General features: G+C 41.1%; 2 protein-coding genes across 2 annotated transcripts; both read right to left on the reverse strand.

The window, feature by feature from the left end:
* Positions 1-1831: 1831 nt before the first annotated feature.
* Positions 1832-5907, reverse strand: LOC5505619 (zinc finger protein 91). Its single transcript, XM_032373943.2, has 2 exons — positions 5834-5907; positions 1832-4210 (listed from the first exon to the last, which is right to left on the reverse strand). The coding sequence occupies exons 1-2, from the start codon at positions 5879-5881 to the stop codon at positions 2483-2485; spliced, it is 1776 nt and encodes a 591-aa protein (XP_032229834.1). The 5' UTR covers positions 5882-5907; the 3' UTR covers positions 1832-2482.
* A 1899-nt stretch (positions 5908-7806) lies between these two features.
* LOC5505611 (tRNA-dihydrouridine(16/17) synthase [NAD(P)(+)]-like) lies at positions 7807-19470 on the reverse strand. Its single transcript, XM_001626336.3, has 13 exons — positions 19120-19470; positions 16577-16685; positions 15623-15673; positions 14457-14569; positions 14079-14161; positions 13858-13961; positions 13573-13717; positions 12946-13042; positions 12527-12600; positions 11341-11477; positions 9251-9300; positions 8751-8826; positions 7807-8417 (listed from the first exon to the last, which is right to left on the reverse strand). The coding sequence occupies exons 1-13, from the start codon at positions 19375-19377 to the stop codon at positions 8293-8295; spliced, it is 1422 nt and encodes a 473-aa protein (XP_001626386.2). The 5' UTR covers positions 19378-19470; the 3' UTR covers positions 7807-8292.
* Between the last annotated feature and the right edge of the window lie 721 nt (positions 19471-20191).

The following is a 20191-nucleotide window of genomic DNA, read 5'->3' on the forward strand; positions in this document are numbered from 1 at the left end:
TTAGCTCATTCAGCTTGCTTCTTTTGGTCATCTTTCTTCTTTTTGTTCTTGTACTGGGTCAGTGCAACTCATGTGGAGTCCTCCTTCAGACATCCTGCTACTGTATATCTACCAGGAGGGATTGGTGGTGCAGCAATTCTACAACTAAGGCAAATCCATCATTAAAATGGATAACAGCATCATATAGTCCCAGTTCAAGAATATCTCTTCCACAATAGACATCTCTAGGCACTAGCTGCCAAATCATGACGTGTTGTCTCATACGTTTACTGGGGGAGGGGGGGGGGCCCTGGGCCACCCCCTGGCTTTGCACAGTGCATGAGTGAAGCGTAGATGGCTTTCTTAATCCCATCCAAATTCTCCACAGTCGACCTTATGGGACAAATTGACAAGAAAGCAATACCATGTACGCTACTTTTCTCATCTAACAATGTTTCACTGCAGCACATGCGAATACATTTGTCCTGCACTAATAGAGAAACAAATGCTTAAAGAACGCAGCCTAAGTACCAGGCGCTCTTACCGGGTTTCCTGTGCCCGAAACAGTGAACCGTGAGGCAGCGTGAAGACTGGGACGAGCTCACGTCTGCTGTGACGTCACACCTTTTACCGTCCACAGGAAACCCGATAAAAACGCCTGGGACTATGCTGCAAATAACGATTCACATTTCGCTAACAGTCCCCAATTGTTTGAATGGTCTTTACAATCTAGCGCGAATTCGCCGTTGATATGAATATATGGCAACGACTGTACGAGCGCTGTGATTGGCTATTTGGTTGTCATGACATTCCTACTTTGCCTCATTGTGTTTTGTCCTACACTGACAAAAATGTCATATAAAAAATGCCATATAATTAACAGTAACTTACTAACCTTGATCATTCGGTCATGCCAACCTTACTCTCGGTTGATAAATGGCAAATACCCAAACAAAAACATCATGCGCGCTGATTTTTTTCCATTTAAACCAAATAAATGTATTTCAAGTTTTTACTGCTGTATTTACTTTTTCTCCTGAACTCAAAGAGAATCTCTAAAAATAAAATTAAAAGCACGCGAAAAACGCAATATCGCATTTTGGTGACAGTCTTCAATCAACCCGATTCTTGCACCGAAAAAGGCTTTTCCATGCTGCAGGACCCAGCGGTCTTTGCGGGCGCTAACTATAGCGTTGGGCCTCTAATACTCAAGTATGGCCTTTTAAACACGAGTTTTTGCCCATATGCGCATATTACAGAGCGCACATAGCTTGGTTTACAATAAATAGAGACATTTTAGGTGAATAAGTCTAGGAATGATATTGAATTTGGTTTAGAATATGGAATTTGAATCTAGCGCCCTGAGCGATTGTTTTAGTTTCAGTTTAATCTTTGTTTATGGATGGTAACATTTTTAACCAAATATACAGTTTTCTAGCATATGGCCCTCGGTTAGTAAGCACTGTCACTGAGGGTGGTCACTGCCAGAGGGTTTATTGCGTACCCATCGGTTCTTTTACGTCCCTTCGGTTCAGGTTGGTGTTGTGCAGCTTGAAGAGACGGGACCTCCGGTTTAGTGTCCTAATCCGAGAAGACTGGCAACACGGGAGAATAACTTCAACTTACTTGTGACACAAATTCGAATCAAGGCAGGAGCCAGGAAAAAATCCCCAGTTTGAGCCAGGATTCGAACCTGGGCCGCAGCGGTGAGAGGCCGACGCGCTAACACACTAGGCCACACGTGCTTCCACGATTGTCCTGACATGTGACTCATTGACGGGTGATTGATAACTGATTGTTCTTTGGCCGGGGGCCGAGGGCCTCCTCTTTTATAGCGGAACCTATAACAGCATGACATGTGCACTTCATTTTATTCAAAACGAAGCAAAAAGGTTGTTACCTTTGCCTCGAAGGACATTTTCCAGTTGCGCTCGGCTCAGGCCGTCAAAATATTTTGGGGGAGTTTTTTTTTTATAATATTCATCTAAAACAACTTGATATGATCTGTCAAATTTTTGTACCACGATTATTCTGGACATATTTCAGGACCAAGTGCAACCTTAAAGAATTGATCAAAAAGACTGCCTGTTGAATTTTCCCAAAAAAAGCAACAAGGGAAAAGCTAAACTATAAAATACTTTTAGACAACTTCGTGCCATGACGCTCACGACTACCAAAATGGAACGGAAAAGGTTTAACATTGTTTAAACGTGGATGGCTGTCCTCCGTAATGTGGATTCTGTACAGTATTTGTATAGCGTTTATTGTTTACGTATAAATAACGTCTTCCGTAAAGACAACAGCACGATGTAGTCGTATGAGACCTTCCTACGACGTGTCTTAGCCCTGAATAACACAGTACGACTTTCGTAGTCGAGCATCGTAGCGGAGTCGTAGGCTAATTTACACTCTACTACTCGAGTTGTAGAGGTGTCGCATACAACAAAATCGTGAGGTCTAAGTCAGCCTTAATACGTATAATACCTAGCTTTGTGATAAGTCTTTATAGTTTATGAACCTTTCTTATGTGACGTGCACGATCCCCAGACCGACCGAACCGTTTGTCACAGCGATCACACTCAAAGGGTCTCTCTCCGTTATGAACAGTGCCCACGTGACTTCGCAAATCACCGAACTTCTTGAACACGTGGCCACATTTCCCGCAGTTGTAGTTCTTCTTCCTGTTGTGCGCAGACCGCATGTGGTTCGAGAGATCCGCCGAAGAGATAAAAACACTGTCGCACAAATCGCACTCGTATTTCTCGGTGACGTGAACCGTGCAAGTCATGTGACGAACCAGATCCACCTCTCTGCCGAATAACTTACTGCAGTTCTTACACTCGTGTGGAGCGATGTCGGTGTGAGCTACTTGAACGTGCCGTGTCACATCATTCGTGCGGCTGAATCGCATATCGCAGTGATCGCACTGGTAAGCTTTCTCTTTGTTGTGGACCACAGATATATGGCTGGTGAGGTGACTAGGTCTATGGAAGCTGCGACCACATTGTTCGCACTTGTGAGGCCTCTCCTTACAATGAGTTCGGTTATGTGTGATGCGCCTTCCGTCTGTGTGCTTTTCTTCTTTAGTATTTAAACTAGCCAGTACTTCCGAATCAGCGTTTCCAGTTTCAAGAGTCTCATTAGATTGAGTCTCCAGGACACCTTGTTCACGTTCGCCAATCGAGTTAGAGCCAGAGTCATGGGATCTCGTTGTTATTTGATAAACGTCTTTATTTTGTATACCTTCAATAGCTTCAGACAGCTCATGTGACTGATCAGATTGCGAGCTTGGCGTGACGGGCTTAGCATCGCTGTGGAACTTCTTGACATGACGGGCTCTATCGAAAGAGTGTCCGAACACCTTATGACAGTGTTCACACTTAAACGCCTTGACGCGATTGTGCACTACCTTAATATGTAAATCACGATCTCGGCGACGTTTAAAACAATGCTTGCAGTGTTCACATTCGAAATCCTCCACAGTCTCTGAGTCTGGCAAGGTGTCCCTATGTACGGCCCTTATGTGGCGGAGGGTGTCTCGACCTCGGTTGAAGACCTTACCACATTGAGGGCACTCCTTAGACGTATAGACCTGCGCATGCGTGTTCCTCGTGTGGTCAGTCAATTGCATTGGCCAGCCAAAGGATTCTTCACACTTGCTACATTTGAACGGCTTTTCCTGATTATGCACTGCTCTCACGTGACGGTCTAAAATTTCCTGTGAACCAAAAAGCTTGTCACATTGAGTGCATTGGTAGGGCTTCTCACCGCTATGAGTATTTTGATGGTGGTGGTCGAGTGTCTCGTTTTTCTTGAAACATCTGCCGCACTGGTCACACTCGAATGGGCTACCATTAACGTGAACATTTCGAATATGGCGTGCAAGGACATTGGACAGCCCAAAGTATCTTCCGCAATGCTCGCACTTGTAAGGCTTCTCACCATTGTGTATAGATTTTGTGTGGCGTCGAAGGTCGTGTGGCCTAGTGAAGGTCTTGGAACATTGATCACATTGGTAAATCTTCTTTGAGCACGCCGTTACATCATCAGCCATCTGCTGCTCAGCATTGGCCTGTTTTTGGATGTCATCTACAACGTATGAAATATCCATTTCGACTTCACGAACATAGAATTCATCATCACCAAAGATGGGGACTGGTTCCACTGTGGTCTCACCATCTGACGAGGAGGTTTGATTATCATTTGAATGTGAAGGGAGATCAGGACTCTGCTATATAACAAGAAAAAAAACTGTGTTGTAACACCTATTTCAAACAAGGTTTCACTCATAGAATCCATGGGAATCTACAATGCTTCATGGGTATCAAATACATCCAGAGCAAACATGGGACCACTGGACTTTCTATTACACAAACAGTGCATCAAGCTAATACATCTACAGGAGATGTCATGAACTCCTAGATAAATTTATATTCTCTCTTAAAGTGGCTCTGTGTTGAGGTAATTTCGAGAACAGAAACCAGCCTACAATTTTTCAAAATAGCCAATCATAGACACCCATTTTACGAGAGTATAGGATAGTGAAAACAGCAGGTGCTGAATGAGTGTTTTGATTAAATATCCCCTAAGAAATCTCCTATTAATGTAATTATTCTCTGATGAAATAAACAACAATGAATTTTCAGTGCTCGGAGGAGTTGCAGAATTCACATATCAAAGAATTCATATATCAAAGAATCGTTGAAAATTCTGGTGTTTTATGTTTGGAGCTTTACATCACTGACCAAACAAATTACCCTTTCCTCCCAACTGGTTATTCTTTCAAGGTCGTGACTGTGACTGAGACAGTCACTCCTTGGCCCCTTGCTTAAACTCACGGCCGACTTCAAACTTCAATTCACTGTTTGTTTTTTTAATCAGAAGCGATTATCCTTAAAAATAAAACTCTAGTTAATAATAACAAACGTTGATCTTACCAGAAAATTGGATTCAGCTTTCAGATGGGCAGTAAAACAGTGAGAACTTTTAAGATTTATCTTCTGCACTTTTGGTTAATCCCCCCTTCTCAGAGATCGAAACAGGATATTGCTTCCGAAGCCTAAAGAATGGGTGATACTGACGCTTTAAAATAGATAAAGAAATTCCCATAGCGGAAGCCTGTCAAAAGGCTCACAAATTATCACCATTATCACTTAAAAAGGTCACCATTATCATTTAAAAAGGCAGAAAAAGCCTTGAACTTTATGTAGTTTCTCTTTCCCTAACAACTTTGAAATCATTTTTGATGTTCAAACAGATTCATATAAAGTAGATTCAAGAGTCCTACTTGTGTTTTCCACCATACATATGACTCATACAGCATGAGAACCTCACACTTTCTATCTGAGCCAACCAAAATCCCCAAGAGCACTTGGAGTGAGATCAGAGATAACTGTAGATTTTCTTCCAAAATCTGTGAACTCATGGAAACGCTTCATGAGGATATTTTTGTGAGCCAGCGGCTACCTAGGCTATTAATAAGATAATATAAAGAATCATGTCACCTTGGTACAAGCACTTTGGTGCTAAAGGCTCTGACAGCTTTTATTGTGTTTGCAGAGTAAAATTACTTCTCTATTCCATAATAAATATACTTTTGTTTACTGGATGAAATTGGAATCATCTGTATTTAGATCACGTATCCATGTACATGAAGTTCCCCCAGGAAAAAAAAAAGATGATGAGGGCAGGCAAATTGAGCTTCATTTCTTGTTCAAATCAATAAATAATTTCTAAACAACCTGAGCTTTCTTTCCACTGATTCCCGAAAGTCGTCAGTTATGCTAACACTATTTTAGTGCTTTCTTATGACGGCTATGGTCGCCTAATTATAATTTTCAACATCACTTCTCACCTTTTCTTTGCGACATTCTCTCGCTAGAACAAGCTGGGCCTCCGCCATATTGGAAATTGGTGATGCCGCTGAAATGCATCGTTGCCGCACGTATAAGAAACCACAGGTGTACCGGGCTTATGGATGAAACAGCTCAGTACATAACACGAAAATGTAATAGTTTTTTTTCTTTTTCTCGTCATTTCTGTCTACTAACTATGCTGGGAAAAATCCATTTTCGGTTATTCATAGGGTGTAGATCGCTTTGGAAACGATAAATTTCTCGCGACGCCCTTCTTTCATATCGGATCACGGGAGATTGATATATAGATTTAGGCATTGCCTAAAAGCGGAGCTCCAAACGACCAAATTTTTTGCTTTTTCGCTTAATAATTTAAAAATTATTAAATATTATTATTATTTCTGTTTTTGACGACGTCAACGATTTCACAGATCACACGACTTGTTATACCACCTTCCCCCACACTACATAACACATAACAAGTTTAGTTGTCATACGATGTTTCGGCGTCAGGGTAGTTTTAATTTATCGACGTCATCAATGACGTCACGTGAACATGAGATTGCACCCCACTTTCACATACATCACATCTACCGAGTTTTGTTGTGACACGATGTTTCTTTAATGAAATATAAACATTTTTTATTTGATGACGTCAGGTTTTTTTCTTCTAGTGACGCCATTGAAGACGTCACAATCACGTGACTACATTGGTGCACCCCCCTTGACACAAACATGACACCTGCCAAGTTTGGTTGTCATATGTTTGGTTTGGTTTCCTTTAAGAGATATGAATGGTTTTGCTTTTTATCACGTTTTTGCTTACGTGACCATATTGTTGCATCCACCTTTACATCTACATGACATATAATACCAAGTTTGGTTGTCATATGATGTTTCGTTAAGGAGATATGAATATAGATATGACATCGGGATAGTTTTTCTTAAAGTGACGTTATCGATGACGTCACACAACATGTGACCATATTGTTGCATCCCCCTTGGCACCTTCATGACACCTACCGAGTTTGGTTGCCATATGATCTTTCCTTCGGGAGATAAAAATATTTTTATTTTGATGAAGTCAGCATGTTTTCGCTTATAATGACGTCATCGGTGACGTCACTGATCACGTGACCACAGTTTTGCACTTCCCTTGACACAAACATGACACTTGCCAAGTTTGGTTGTCATACGATGATTTTAAGGGACGGACGGACATCGCATCTAGTCACGAAAACTCGAGTCGATGGGTTACGTTTGTTTTATATACCACTTTTTCTTAGGTATAGGGCTCCGCTCACGCCGCGTGGAAGCTCCGCTAAAAATTACAAAACTCCAAAAAACGTCTACAAAAAAATGTTAACTCAAAGCACTGAAGTTTCAGTTTCGTGAAATTAGAAAGCAAGTGACTAATACCCGTCCACACTGCACAGGTTGAGTCCACTCGTATACACGGAAACAATGATAAAAAAAAATGACAGAAATGAAAACAAATAGGCGCGTATAAGGGAGTGTTCATTAATTTAAATGCCCTGAGAGCGGACAGGGAAGATATTCTGGAGGAGCTCCAAAATTTTTTTTTAACCATCCAAGAAGGGGAGGGGCGGGAGTTTTTTTGAGGAGTCCGGGGATTGTTAAGAGGGGTGCCGACAAATAAAATAAAATAAAGGGCACTCTGAAATTTTAAGGTGTCCAGAGTCAAAATCAAAATATCGTGTTGCAATAATAAGAGCGTAAAATGTCTCCTGGCACAACTACCCTGGGTATAAGAGACTCGAGCTTCAATCCTTTGCTGTCATGCTCGTCGCTTCTCTCCTTGTAGCCGAGACCGGCGTGACAGTAAACGGGTGAAGCTCGAGCCTCTATTACCCAGGGTATGGCACAGCAGGATATTTAGCGAAATTTGTAGTAGTCTTTTGCTGATATCCTTATCAAATCCTTATCAAACTCCTAATATTTGTGACATCGATAGATAGCATGGGTAATTTATTGTTTATAAACAGTTGTGTTGTGTTCAACAACTAATTTCAGGCAGAATATTTACAAATACAGTGAGACATCTAATGGTGTAAATAATGCTTAAAGATAATACCATACAATACCGTGTGACTAAAATAATCAATTGCCATCGCGGACTAATTCAAGCAAGTAACTGAGAAACTTTCAATGAATTATCATTAATAAAGTATCAGACCTCAATCGCAGATACGTATTTTGAAGTTTTTTTGCAAACGATCCGCTGTATTTTCAATTGTAAACAATAATAAAAGGTGGTTGATTGACATTCTTTAAAATGCGAGCTTGTATGACCCCCCTCCAATAAATGCCCCCCCACCCCCTCCCCCTATGGAAACAAAGGTACATCAGAGTCTGACCCGCACCCTGTTATGACCCAAGGGTTGCACTGTACAACAACAACCCTCTACAATATAAGAGAGTTGGCAAAAAGCCTTTGTCAATAGTCTGCTTCGATGGCAGACTCTTCTTGCTTATTGTCTGTTGATGGAACAGTCTTTTGGAGCTCATCAGACACTTGAGCATCTCTTGGTATTGACTTCTTTTTAAACCACAATCTGTGCGCTGCAAAGAAAAAATAAAAGATAATGAGACGAGAGAACAGACACTTTTTATCATTAAGAATACAGTTTATTCGCAAGAAAACTTCAAAATAACAATCTACGAATGAAGTTTGGCATATTATTGGCGATATTTGATTGAGAATATCTTGGTTACTCGTTTGAATTAGCCGATGGAAATGGATACTTTGTGTGACTCGACATTGAGCGGGAGAATAAAATGGCAGCGTGATTACTTCTATAGCCTGATCTTGAAAATTCTAGGTTCATATACGTGCCGGGTGTTTACTGTGTTCACACGAGCACCATCTTGTCTTACTGTGGGATTTCTACTGACCTGGGCAATCAAGGGTCTCTGTAGAACTCTTCTGGCGACAGCACTCTCGACATAAGCTACTCACACACTTTTGTCCCTGCCAATAGCATAACAGTGTTAGTAAGTACGGCTTCTTTAAGACAGTAAAATAAAGGGGGCATAAAAAAGGGAGAATAAAAGGTGGGAAGAGGAGCAAAAACTGGTCAGATTTGTTGTTGAAGTTGTAGTACCACTTTAGCACTTTTGGCATCGCCGGCCAAGACTGTAGCACTTTTTGCTACCAACATGCATCCACTCGTCCCCTTTTACATCACAATATATCAGAGAATACTTTTTATTCTCTCCACAAAGATTATTGTGAAAAAACTAACATCAAATGCAGTTAAATAAATATAAAAATGCAAAGTTTCTTTCTTTATTTTTTTGTTTATTTAAATATTTACAACATTAAAAAAGACCATAAGCACAAGAGAACATTGCCCCACTTTATATGCACCCTTTCCTCTAGTGGTTATACTTACTCCAGGGTTTTCACATTTCTCAGAAGTGCAAAACACCCATACTCTTGAACCTGTGGAACAAAAACGTCAAAACATGTTTGGGTCAAAAGCGAACTACAACGTTTGATGTTCTATAGCTCTTTTTTTTTTAGCAATGGCACATACAGACCTGTACAGGGGGGAGAGAAGGGACCTGTACATGGGTGAGAGATGGGGCCTGTACATGGGTGAGAGATGGGACCTGTACATGGGTGAGAGATGGGGCCTGTTCAGGGATGAGAGATGGGACCTGTACATGGGTGAGAGATGGGACCTGTACATGGGTGAGAGATGGGGCCTGTTCAGGGATGAGAGATGGGACCTGTACATGGGTGAGAGATGGGACCTGTACATGGGTGAGAGATGGGGCCTGCTCAGGGATGAGAGATGGGACCTGTACATGGGTGAGAGATGGGGCCTGTACATGGGTGAGAGATGGGACCTGTACATGGGTGAGAGATGGGACCTGTACATGGGTGAGAGATGGGGCCTGTTCAGGGATGAGAGTTGGGCCTGTACGGGGTGAGAGATGGGACCTGTACAGGGGTGAGAGATGGGGCCTGTATATGGGTGAGAGATGGGACCTGTACAGGGGTGAGAGAAGGGGCATGTACATGGGTGAGAGATGGGACCTGTACATGGGTGAGAGATGGGGCCTGTTCAGGGATGAGAGTTGGGCCTGTACGGGGGTGAGAGATGGGACCTGTACAGGGGTGAGAGATGGGGCCTGTATATGGGTGAGAGATGGGACCTGTACAGGGGTGAGAGAAGGGGCCTGTACAGGGGTGAGAGATGGGACCTGTACAGGGGTGAGAGATGGGGCCTGTATATGGGTGAGAGATGGGACCTGTACAGGGGTGAGAGATGGGGCCTGTTCAGGGATGAGAGATGGGACCTGTACAGGGGTGAGAGTTGGGACCTGTACAGGGATGAGAGATGGGGCCTGTACGGGGTGAGAGATGGGACCTGTACAGGGGTGAGAGATGGGACCTGTACAGGGGTGAGAGTTGGGCCTGTACGGGGTGAGTGATGGGACCTGTACATGGGTGAGAGATAGAACCTGTACGGGGTGAGAGTTGGGCCTGTACAAGGTGAGAGATGGGACCTGTACAGGGGTGAGAGATGGGACCTGTACAGGGATGAGAGATGGGACCTGTACAGGGGTGAGAGATGGGACCTGTACAGGGGTGAGAGATGAGGCCTGTATATGGGTGAGAGATGGGACCTGTACAGGGGTGAGAGAAGGGGCCTGTACATGGGTGAGAGATGGGGCCTGTACGGGGTGAGAGATTGGACCTGTACATGGGTGAGAGATGGGGCCTGTTCAGGGATGAGAGATGGGACCTGTACAGGGGTGAGAGTTGGGACCTGTACAGGGACGAGAGATGGGGCCTGTACATGGGTGAGAGATGGGGCCTGTACGGGGTGAGGGATTGGACCTGTACATGGGTGAGAGATGGGGCCTGTACGGGGTGAGAGATGGGACCTGTACATGGGTGAGAGATAGAACCTGTACGGGGTGAGAGTTGGGCCTGTACAGGGTGAGAGATGGGACCTGTACAGGGGTGAGAGATGGGACCTGTACAGGGATGAGAGATGGGACCTGTACAGGGGTGAGAGATGGGACCTGTACAGGGGTGAGAGATGAGGCCTGTATATGGGTGAGAGATGGGACCTGTACAGGGGTGAGAGAAGGGGCCTGTACATGGGTGAGAGATGGGGCCTGTACGGGGTGAGAGATTGGACCTGTACATGGGTGAGAGATGGGGCCTGTTCAGGGATGAGAGATGGGACCTGTACAGGGGTGAGAGTTGGGACCTGTACAGGGACGAGAGATGGGGCCTGTACATGGGTGAGAGATGGGGCCTGTACGGGGTGAGGGATTGGACCTGTACATGGGTGAGAGATGGGGCCTGTACGGGGTGAGAGATGGGACCTGTACAGGGGTGAGAGATGGGACCTGTATATGGGTGAGAGATGGGACCTGTACAGGGGTGAGAGAAGGGGCCTGTACAGGGGTGAGAGATGGGGCCTGGCATAGGGGTGGGGGGTGAGTTTGACTTGACACCAACCTTGTGCTTCTTTCTTCTGTCTTTTTAAAGCTTTCTTTTTTTGCCGATTACTTATTTTCTTTGTCACTTCTTCATCAGATTGTTTACTAACACCATTCTCATCACTGAATGGTCTCTTTCTTGAGTTATTGTGATTTCTGTTGAAATAAATATAATTCCATTAAAAGTTCATAGATAATTAAATAATCTAAGCACTTTGAGAAGGTTCTAGGAAAACTTCATCTTATAGACAAGAGAGGTTACTGCTCTCCAGCCCTGCCTACATACACCCTACTCAGTATTCATTAAACAAGATACCTTATCATACTAAAATACAAAGATATTCACCTGACATGATATTTACCTGACATAGGGAGATATTTACCTGACATAGGGATATATTTACCTGACATAGGGAGATATTCACCTGACATAATGAGAAGACATTTAGATGACATAGGGAGATATTTACCTGACATAGGGAGATATTCACCTGACATAGGAAGATATTTACCTGACATAGGGAGATATTCACCTGACATAGGGAGATATTCACCTGACATAGGAAGATATTTACCTGACATAGGGAGATATTCACCTGACATAATGAGAAGACATTTAGATGACATAGGGATATATTTACCTGACATAGGGAGATATTCACCTGACCTAGGACGATATTTACCTGACATAGGGAGATATTCACCTGACATAATTAGAAGACATTTAGATGACATAGGGAGATATTAACCTGATATAGGGAGATATTCACCTGACATAGGAAGATATTTACCTGACATAGGGAGATATTCACCTGACATAATGAGAAGACATTTAGATGACATAGGGAGATATTTACCTGACATAGGGAGATATTCACCTGACACAGGGAGATATTTACCTGACATAGGGAGATATTCACCTCACATAATGAGAAGACATTTAGATGACATAGGGAGATATTTACCTGACATAGGGAGATATTCTCCCTACATAATGAGAAGACATTTTTCTGACATAGGGAGATATTTACCTGACATAGGAAGATATTTACCTGACATAGGGAGATATTCACCTGACATAATGAGAAGACATTTAGATGACATAGGGAGATATTCACCGGACGTAGGGAGATATTCTCCCTACATAATGAGAAGACATTTAGATGACATAGGGAGATATTTTTCTGACATAGGGAGATATTTACCTGACATATGGCTGACAGCACCAATATGCCAAACCACACTCTGTCTCTGGGGTCTTGTTTGTTTCCATATCTTCCTGTTTAAAACAATAAATGCATCAATATCCCATAAAGGGGGGTCTAGTTTGACTGCAAAGGAACCATCTAACACATTGTACAGAAGAGTTAATATAATTGTCTGAAAATTTGCTGGAAAAAATAACAAGGCAGGCGAATACACAGGGGGGGTGCACAGGGTGAGTCCCTTGGTGGCCGAAAAGTGGGTCCTTTTTTATTAAGGAATCTTCCAATGCTAGACTTTTCCTTAAGACTACTATGACTGCGCCCACCCCCCCCACCCCACCCCCCCTCAGCCAATCCTAGGTACCCGCCTGCAAGGTGTGACTGACAAGGGCTATTTAAATAGTGTCAGAAGAACAAACCTTGACCCTGCGTTCCAGCGTTTCAGAACATCTCCTCACATCATCTATACTTTTGGCCTCACCCATTTGTGTCCTTATGTCAGTATGCATATTGAGGCTGTTAAACACAAGCAATCCAGATCAAACAAAACACCATGGATACATCTAGGATATACGAAATAACACAGAGAAATTTAGAAAAAGTTGCAGTGGCTCTAATAAATAACCAAGTGTGCAGGCCATATAGGTAACTGATAGACCTGAGAACTTGTCCATTGATGGAAACATTCTAGGCTCCCTAAGTTCTTCTACGGCCCAAGCAAACAAGGCCAACAAGATATTTATCATACAGTGTTATGACAGAGTTTTTCATTGCAAAGTGTTGCATATTGTTCTTGTGTGAGTCATACAGTACTAGTTTTACCTCATTGTAATCAACCAAAAGAGATTGCATTTTAGCATCACTGTATACAGGTATAAGTAGAAAGATTGTATCCTGAGAGGAGTACTTTGATTCATATTAGAATAAAGAGATTGGGAAGAATTCTAAAATAGAAACACATATAACAAATTTATTGTGGGTCTATAAAATCATGCTAACAAACCTTTGAGTGTGTCTATAAAGAAATAGGCTAATTTGTATCTTACCTTTTATGCCAAAGCCTAAACAAATGAGCTCTAACAGCAGACAGGGAAGCCTTGTGTTTGGTTGCCAGCTCAAGATACTCGTTAGCCATGGACCAGACATACGGCTGACTCCCAGTGAATAGTGCTGGGTTAGAGAGATTACCCTCTGAAATAAACAGTTATATACATCTGTTACTGTTAGAAACAGAATCATGATACAGTTTGGGAGGTGAAGTTGGTATTTAGCTTGTATGCAACTGTAAGAAAAACTTGATAACAGAGAGTTGGCCATACAAGATACAGTACCTGCGGTCATGACACCATTACAGCCTGTATACTCAAGACAGCGTGTAACATCAGAGAGGTATTGAATGTTCCCATTAGCAAATACTGGAATGTTAAGATTTTCCCTAAAAGTAGTGCCAAAAAATACAGACTTTATCAACACCTGTAAACTGAGGAAATGTAGCAGATTCAAGCATATTTCACGGTGATTGTGAACAAAAGAATCATGTATACTTGTTTACCTGACTGCTTTGATCTGGTCCCAGTCTGCGAGCCCAGTTAGCTCCCTTTTCTGCTCACGTGTCCGTCCATGCACAGTAAGCAGCTTAACCAAATTAGAGCTGTTTTAGTTGAAGACTAAAAGTTGGAAACAACTTAACAACTGGGCTACTTTCAGCTCACTTGTAAATGGAATAATAATGGACTAAAATTTAAATTGCCAAGTTTTGTGGGTTAAACTGGTTTCTTTACAGCAAGCTAGTAACAGAAAGTCCTTGCAGCCATGCTATCAATCTCAACAAATTGCTCCAGCCAAAAGCTAAATGCAAGTGAACGTCTTTGACCCAGAGTCTCAGAAGTCCTTATCCTTTCAAATAAATTCAATTTACAAAAATCCTCACCTGACAACCAGCAGATTCCAGCATCTTGGCATATGCTATAGTCTTCTGAACATCATCAAACACACGGATCTTGCAAGTAATTGGCACGGACAGTTTCTCATGTGCAAGCTTCACTATCAGAAAAAAAAGACAATCAAAACAAATCAAACAACCCTTCACTGGTCTGAGAAGTCATGGTTGAATCAGTGAAATAAATCAACATAAGGCTGCAATAGTATGTTTTACTGTTCATCTCATAATGGGCTTAAATACTTGAAAAGTCAAGGGGACTACTCTGCTTTTACATAGTACACCAAACATACCATTTCACCCTTGATTTATATTCTACAGTATAATACTGCCAGTAGTACTGTCAGTATGATGTGATATAATTTACAATATACAGGGCTTCTGGAATTACGCGGAAAAAAACTAAAAATTACGCGGGATTATTTGCTAAATAACGCGCTAAATTATGTGGAAAATCAACCATTACGCGCTAAATTACGCGGGATTTTGCAATACATTTTTCTTTAAAACTCAAAATTTTGCGGGATTCTTTACTGAATTACATGCTAAATTACACGGAATATCAACTGTTACGCCCAAACATGTTTTACATTTTGTGCCGAAGAAAAGCACAAAATAACTTTAAAAGGTTAATTTTTTGCATGAAAATATCTTAGGCAAGTTTTCATTGGCTCCTAGCCACCAGCCAATTAAAAAAGGTATTTTATTATTAGTCCTAGGCCTTCGTGGTTTAGCAAAGAATGCCTAGTCATTTTATTTGTTTTCGAAATTCAGTTCGAAATATCGCATTCTTACGAAGAATATCTCTCTATTTTTACGAGAAATGGAGGTAAGAACCCAAATGAACACATCAGCTGTGCAATTAAATGTTTGTCTTTCAAAATTTAGCCAAATTACGCGGAAATTTGTGGATTACGCGGATTACGCGGAAAAAGCTAAATTAGGCGCTTCCGCACAAGCGCGGGTAATTCCAGAAGCTCTGAATATAATATTGACAGTATAATGCTGCTTATGAACCAAATCAGTGTTGTTTTCTGAAGGGAGGGAAGCTTGAGATGAAACCAACACACACTGTGGGAATCAAATGTTACACCTCAGCACTTAAGGGTGTGGTTATTCCCAATTGTACTGTTCTGGTAGCATGGAAGTGTTCTTACCCATTTTTTCTAACAATTCCCACTCATCTTGCAGGAAGGCTCCATAATGTCCTGAAATATAAGTAAATTACATAGAAAGGGTCAAACCAAAACAAACATAAATTCGGTGAAGGGGACCCCAATAAAACCAGACGGGGTCAGGGTTCAAAATATTTTTTTTGAAATCTCCTAGATTTTGCAAGCTTTGTGGATTTTTTTGGGAAAAAAGCCTGCATACTCAAAATATGAAAGGGGAATACAGAAAAAAAGAGCTGGCAAAGACAAGGAAACAGCCAGCTATCACCGGCAATCAGGCGCTTTTTTGAACCCTGGTGGTGTTTGTCAGCAAAATTGATGTCAATCCTAAAAGATGGTACTTTGGGTGTGGTCAACAACAATTTCTAAATTATTTTAAAAAAAATAGAGTGAATAAACTTGCTTTTTCTTGTACAGTATGTTGATATATCCATGTTTTTCTATCAATGTCATTTCCATACTTTATAAAAAAAATTATCACACAAAAATGACTGAATGAATTTTTAGATTCAATTTATACAGGATTCATTATCTTTTAAAACAAAAACACAAAGAATTATTGAGATATTTGCAATTGCTGTTAAGTATTTATATAACCTTAAAAGATGGAAATAGCAAGGTTAATGACGGTCACCAATCAGGGTTCCCATTACTGTAGCCTCCCTCGCAGGCAATTTTAGGCAGGCATTGCTCGCTCCCCCTTCCTCTTGTGGAGGGGGAGCAAGAGATGCCTGCCTAAAAATGCCTGCGAGGGAGGCTAGGTTACCTTGTAGTATAATACAAAATTAAGAAAAAAATGGTCATTACTGTATGCTTTTCCCTCTTGAATGGTGGATAGATTATTATTATGCATTTTTATTATTTGTCTGTCTAACAATTTATTTGATTCCATGAGATATTTAATTTTTGAAAACTATAAACAGAATGTTATCTACCAACCTCTCTTTGCAATGTGCTGAGGGCATCCCAAGTTAAGATCAACTCCATCACACTCAGACTCAACAAGAAGAGCTGCTTGCACAAATACCTCAGGGTCATTTGCACAGAACTGGAACAGAGCATCAATTACAGAATGAGAAAGTAGAAAGGGAGAGGGTCATTTATGGTTTCCTATGATACATTGAGTAATAATGTGCTATCAACTATTATGTGATCAAGAACAATCCACATTGATTTATGCTCACAATGTTTTGGCCTGTTGAAGAACAGAACAGAATTGTTGAATATTGAGTATCGTATATATGTCAGCATAACTGTCCTCAGTCTCAAGCATTTGAAAAAGCATTGGTGGTGCTTACCCAGAGATTTTTTATATTTTCACCTGGTGTTTTGCTTTGGCCACAAACAAGCTGGGGAATAGAAAAGGGGTTCTTTCCCCCAAGATGGCGGCCACGGCTCAGCACATATTAAATACATATATACCTCTATTTATATAAACCATAATCAGTTTATGACACACTAGACAAGGATATGGTCTAATGTCTTAGTAGGTAAAGTCTCTCACTCCCATTTGTTCAAGCTGCACTAAACTAGCCTGAATCAAAGGGCCATGAAAGGGTCTACAAAACGAAGACCTAAGACCTAATACCTAAAACCTGTGACCCCAAAAGCTACGACCCCTAAAGCTACGACCCCCCCAGAAATTCAGTTATTATTTAGTCTACCTTTTGTTTCCCAAATGGCTACACAGCGCAAAAGGTTCATATGAAATCAGTGATCCTAATGAGGTAATTCAGCAAATTTTGTTGTGCTTTTCATAGAGGAAATATTCTCATGTGCGCGCCAATGTCAATGAACATTTTTACTCGTTGTTTATTATTTGTCCCATTAAAAATTGTAGTTGCACTCATTTTTCAGACACACTCCTTTGCCTGAAAAATTATCCCGAAAACTCTCCCAGTAACCTAACAGACCCGGCAATTACCGGTTATTTAGAAAAATGCCCCAGAGAAGTTTTCGAACTCCCTGGCGAGGAAGAGCATTTATCAAAACAAAGCTTTTGCGTAGCGTGCCGATACGGGTTCCCGACATAATTTCCAAAGTTTATGAATAGATTGGCTAAATAGTTATTGAAATCTTTGTTTTGTCGATGTCTGTAGACAATGTGCACCCCAAAATTTGCTGTGGCATCGACATTTTTCGAAAGAGAGACAAAGAACAAGTAAATAAAGTCTTATTTTGTAAAAAAAACTTCTAATAATTTCGCAAAGCTGTTTATATTTTTAGGCGCACTGTGACAGCTAAATGTCAAATCATTTGACAGAGATAAAACCTGATTGGTTGGAAGGAAATCCGATAAAATGATGTAAGCCTTGATTGGCCCACTCATAAGGATCACTGATTCCACATGAAACTTCCACGCTGTGTAGCCATTTTGGGAGACAAGGTAGGCTAATAATGGCAAGTTTGGGGGTCATAACTTTTGGGGTCGTTGCTTTTGGGGTTGTACCTTTTGGGGCACAGGTTTTAGGTTTTAGGTCTTCGTTTTGTAGACACCCGGCCATAAAAGGACCACTGGGGTGGTCATAATTGCCGCCAGCAGTGACAGTGCTCACTAACAATACACACATAACGGCACTATGATTTGGAGGTTAAATCTGTTGTGCCTTCCGCACCAGTATAACTGGTGAAAGTTATATACAAGTAAAAATGACTTCCAAATATGGAAGTCAAAAACTGATTGGCATAGTCAGGGTAAAAATATTTGGCTTGGTTATGCCTGGTACACACTAGTGACATAACGACTTAACGATATAAAGAGATGCCAACCCCCTAAGTTAAAAATGCAAAGAATTTTTGGATAGTGAAGTTTTATAAAGAATCTGCAAGAGCTGAATGTCCTAAGAAAGACCTTACATGTATTACTTGCGTAGTATTAAATATATTTTTTGTCTTCTTTTTTATACACTGAGCATTTTATTAAGGAAAACAATATAATGGGTTTTATATTAGAGGTTTGACCAAGTTTGACTGCACTGGCGGTGACATAATAGTTATTTATCTTGGACGCCCATTTGTCAATACCCTATCCAATCAACATGTTTGTTATTTTGGAACACAGTTGTTAGAGGTGAACCTTTCTAGTGAAAGCAGACATTCTTTATTGAAAGATGTATTTCAATTATTTAGGCTTATGTGGAAGTGTGAGAGTTTTTCCATCGAATGCAGGAGAGCTGGAGATCAGGCTAAAATGCAAACATCTCCCTCAAAATGCCGGAGAGTTGGCATCTCTGGAAATAGGCATGTGCACTGTATGTTCATATGTTCAAATGTGGATGGTTTGACATAAAGACATAAGCCCGAAAAAAAATGACATGGACATGAAGACTATGTCGTTTTGCCGTTATGTCACTAGTGTGCACCAGGCATTAGCAGTCATTACAGAGCTAACGCTCCTTGTGTGACAGAGGTCAGAACTGCGTGTAAAAGCCAACACAAAATACACCCACCAATGGCAAAAGTATCAAGGTCTTTCTAATCACCTGTACAATAAGCGGCCTATCTCCCACGCACGTCTGCATCATCTCGCTGCGATAGATTGGGTCTCGTATAAACATACCGGCGTGAAACATTGGCGTATAACAAAGCTCCGCTCCGTACCGACGACTCAACATTCTCCATGCTAACTCCGACTGATCCACCATCGGAGCCACTACATATCTCGCCGATTTTAGAGTGTTCCTCCAAAAATCAAACCCCTTTTTCTTGGTTTGCTTACTAAGTGGCTTTTCTTCAGCCATTCTCGTGAATCTTGTTTACTAAATTACGATTCTTTCGGTTTCGCACGTTGTGAAGTCCGCCATGTTGTACTGCAATACTCTAAAGGGAAAAACCGCTGGGCATGCATTCACCACAGGCAGACCGGCGAGCTTGAGGGGTTTAAATTTTCAAAATCGAACTCTACAAAGGCGCAAACAAAATAGTCTATCGCAATTTTTTCGAAAAAGCATCTCCCCCGAATAAGCGCCCCCTCCCCTCCCCAGGTTTTATATGACTAAGTAAAACGACTATCATACATGTAGTTCTAAGAAAGCCCTGAAGCTCATAGAATCTGGACAAGAGATAAATATTTAAATGAATGTTTATTGAAAAAAGCTACTCCTGTCGTAGTATTAAATTGGTATTAAATGAATAAAACATAGTATTTTAATACTTTAAAAACCATTAAATTGATATTAAATAAATAAAAACATAGTACTGAAGCATTAAATTGATATTAAATGGATAAAAGCATAGTACTAAAGCATTAAATTGATATAGCATGTTTAATCCCTTGAGTGACCTCAAGCACCCAAAGCATTAAATTAAACAAAAACAAAAAATTGCAACAAATTTCTTAACCTGGGTTTGATTTATTCAAGCTTATTTATTTGATAAAAAAAAAGCAGCGCCACCTAGGACACATGGATTCTCCAAGTGCTACCTTTTTTTAAATAGTTGTGTCTCGTGCACAAAGAACAGTTAAAGCCTTATGTAAATAACAAGTACATGGTAGAGTATTGCTTGTTGCAACATTCCAAAAACTCCTGAATAATAGATTGGTTTTTATTAGTG

The sequence above is a fragment of the Nematostella vectensis genome, chromosome 12, assembly GCF_932526225.1.
Source record: "Nematostella vectensis chromosome 12, jaNemVect1.1, whole genome shotgun sequence".
NCBI lineage: Eukaryota > Metazoa > Cnidaria > Anthozoa > Actiniaria > Edwardsiidae > Nematostella > Nematostella vectensis.

What these genes read in the sequence shown, in the direction of transcription:
- LOC5505619 (XM_032373943.2), bottom strand. Translation starts at nt 5,881, where the DNA reads ATGGCGGAGGCCCAGCTTGTTCTAGCGAGAGAATGTCGCAAAGAAAAG. An exon ending in GAGAATGTCGCAAAGAAAAG is followed by an intron (nt 4,211 to 5,833) that starts GTGAGAAGTGAT and finishes CTTGTTATATAG; the next exon opens with CAGAGTCCTGATCTCCCTTC.
- LOC5505611 (XM_001626336.3), bottom strand. Translation starts at nt 19,377, where the DNA reads ATGGCTGAAGAAAAGCCACTTAGTAAGCAAACCAAGAAAAAGGGGTTT. An exon ending in ATAGGCCGCTTATTGTACAG is followed by an intron (nt 16,686 to 19,119) that starts GTGATTAGAAAG and finishes GCTCTGTTCCAG; the next exon opens with TTCTGTGCAAATGACCCTGA. An exon ending in ACAGAAGAAAGAAGCACAAG is followed by an intron (nt 9,301 to 11,340) that starts GTTGGTGTCAAG and finishes TTTGTTCCACAG; the next exon opens with GTTCAAGAGTATGGGTGTTT.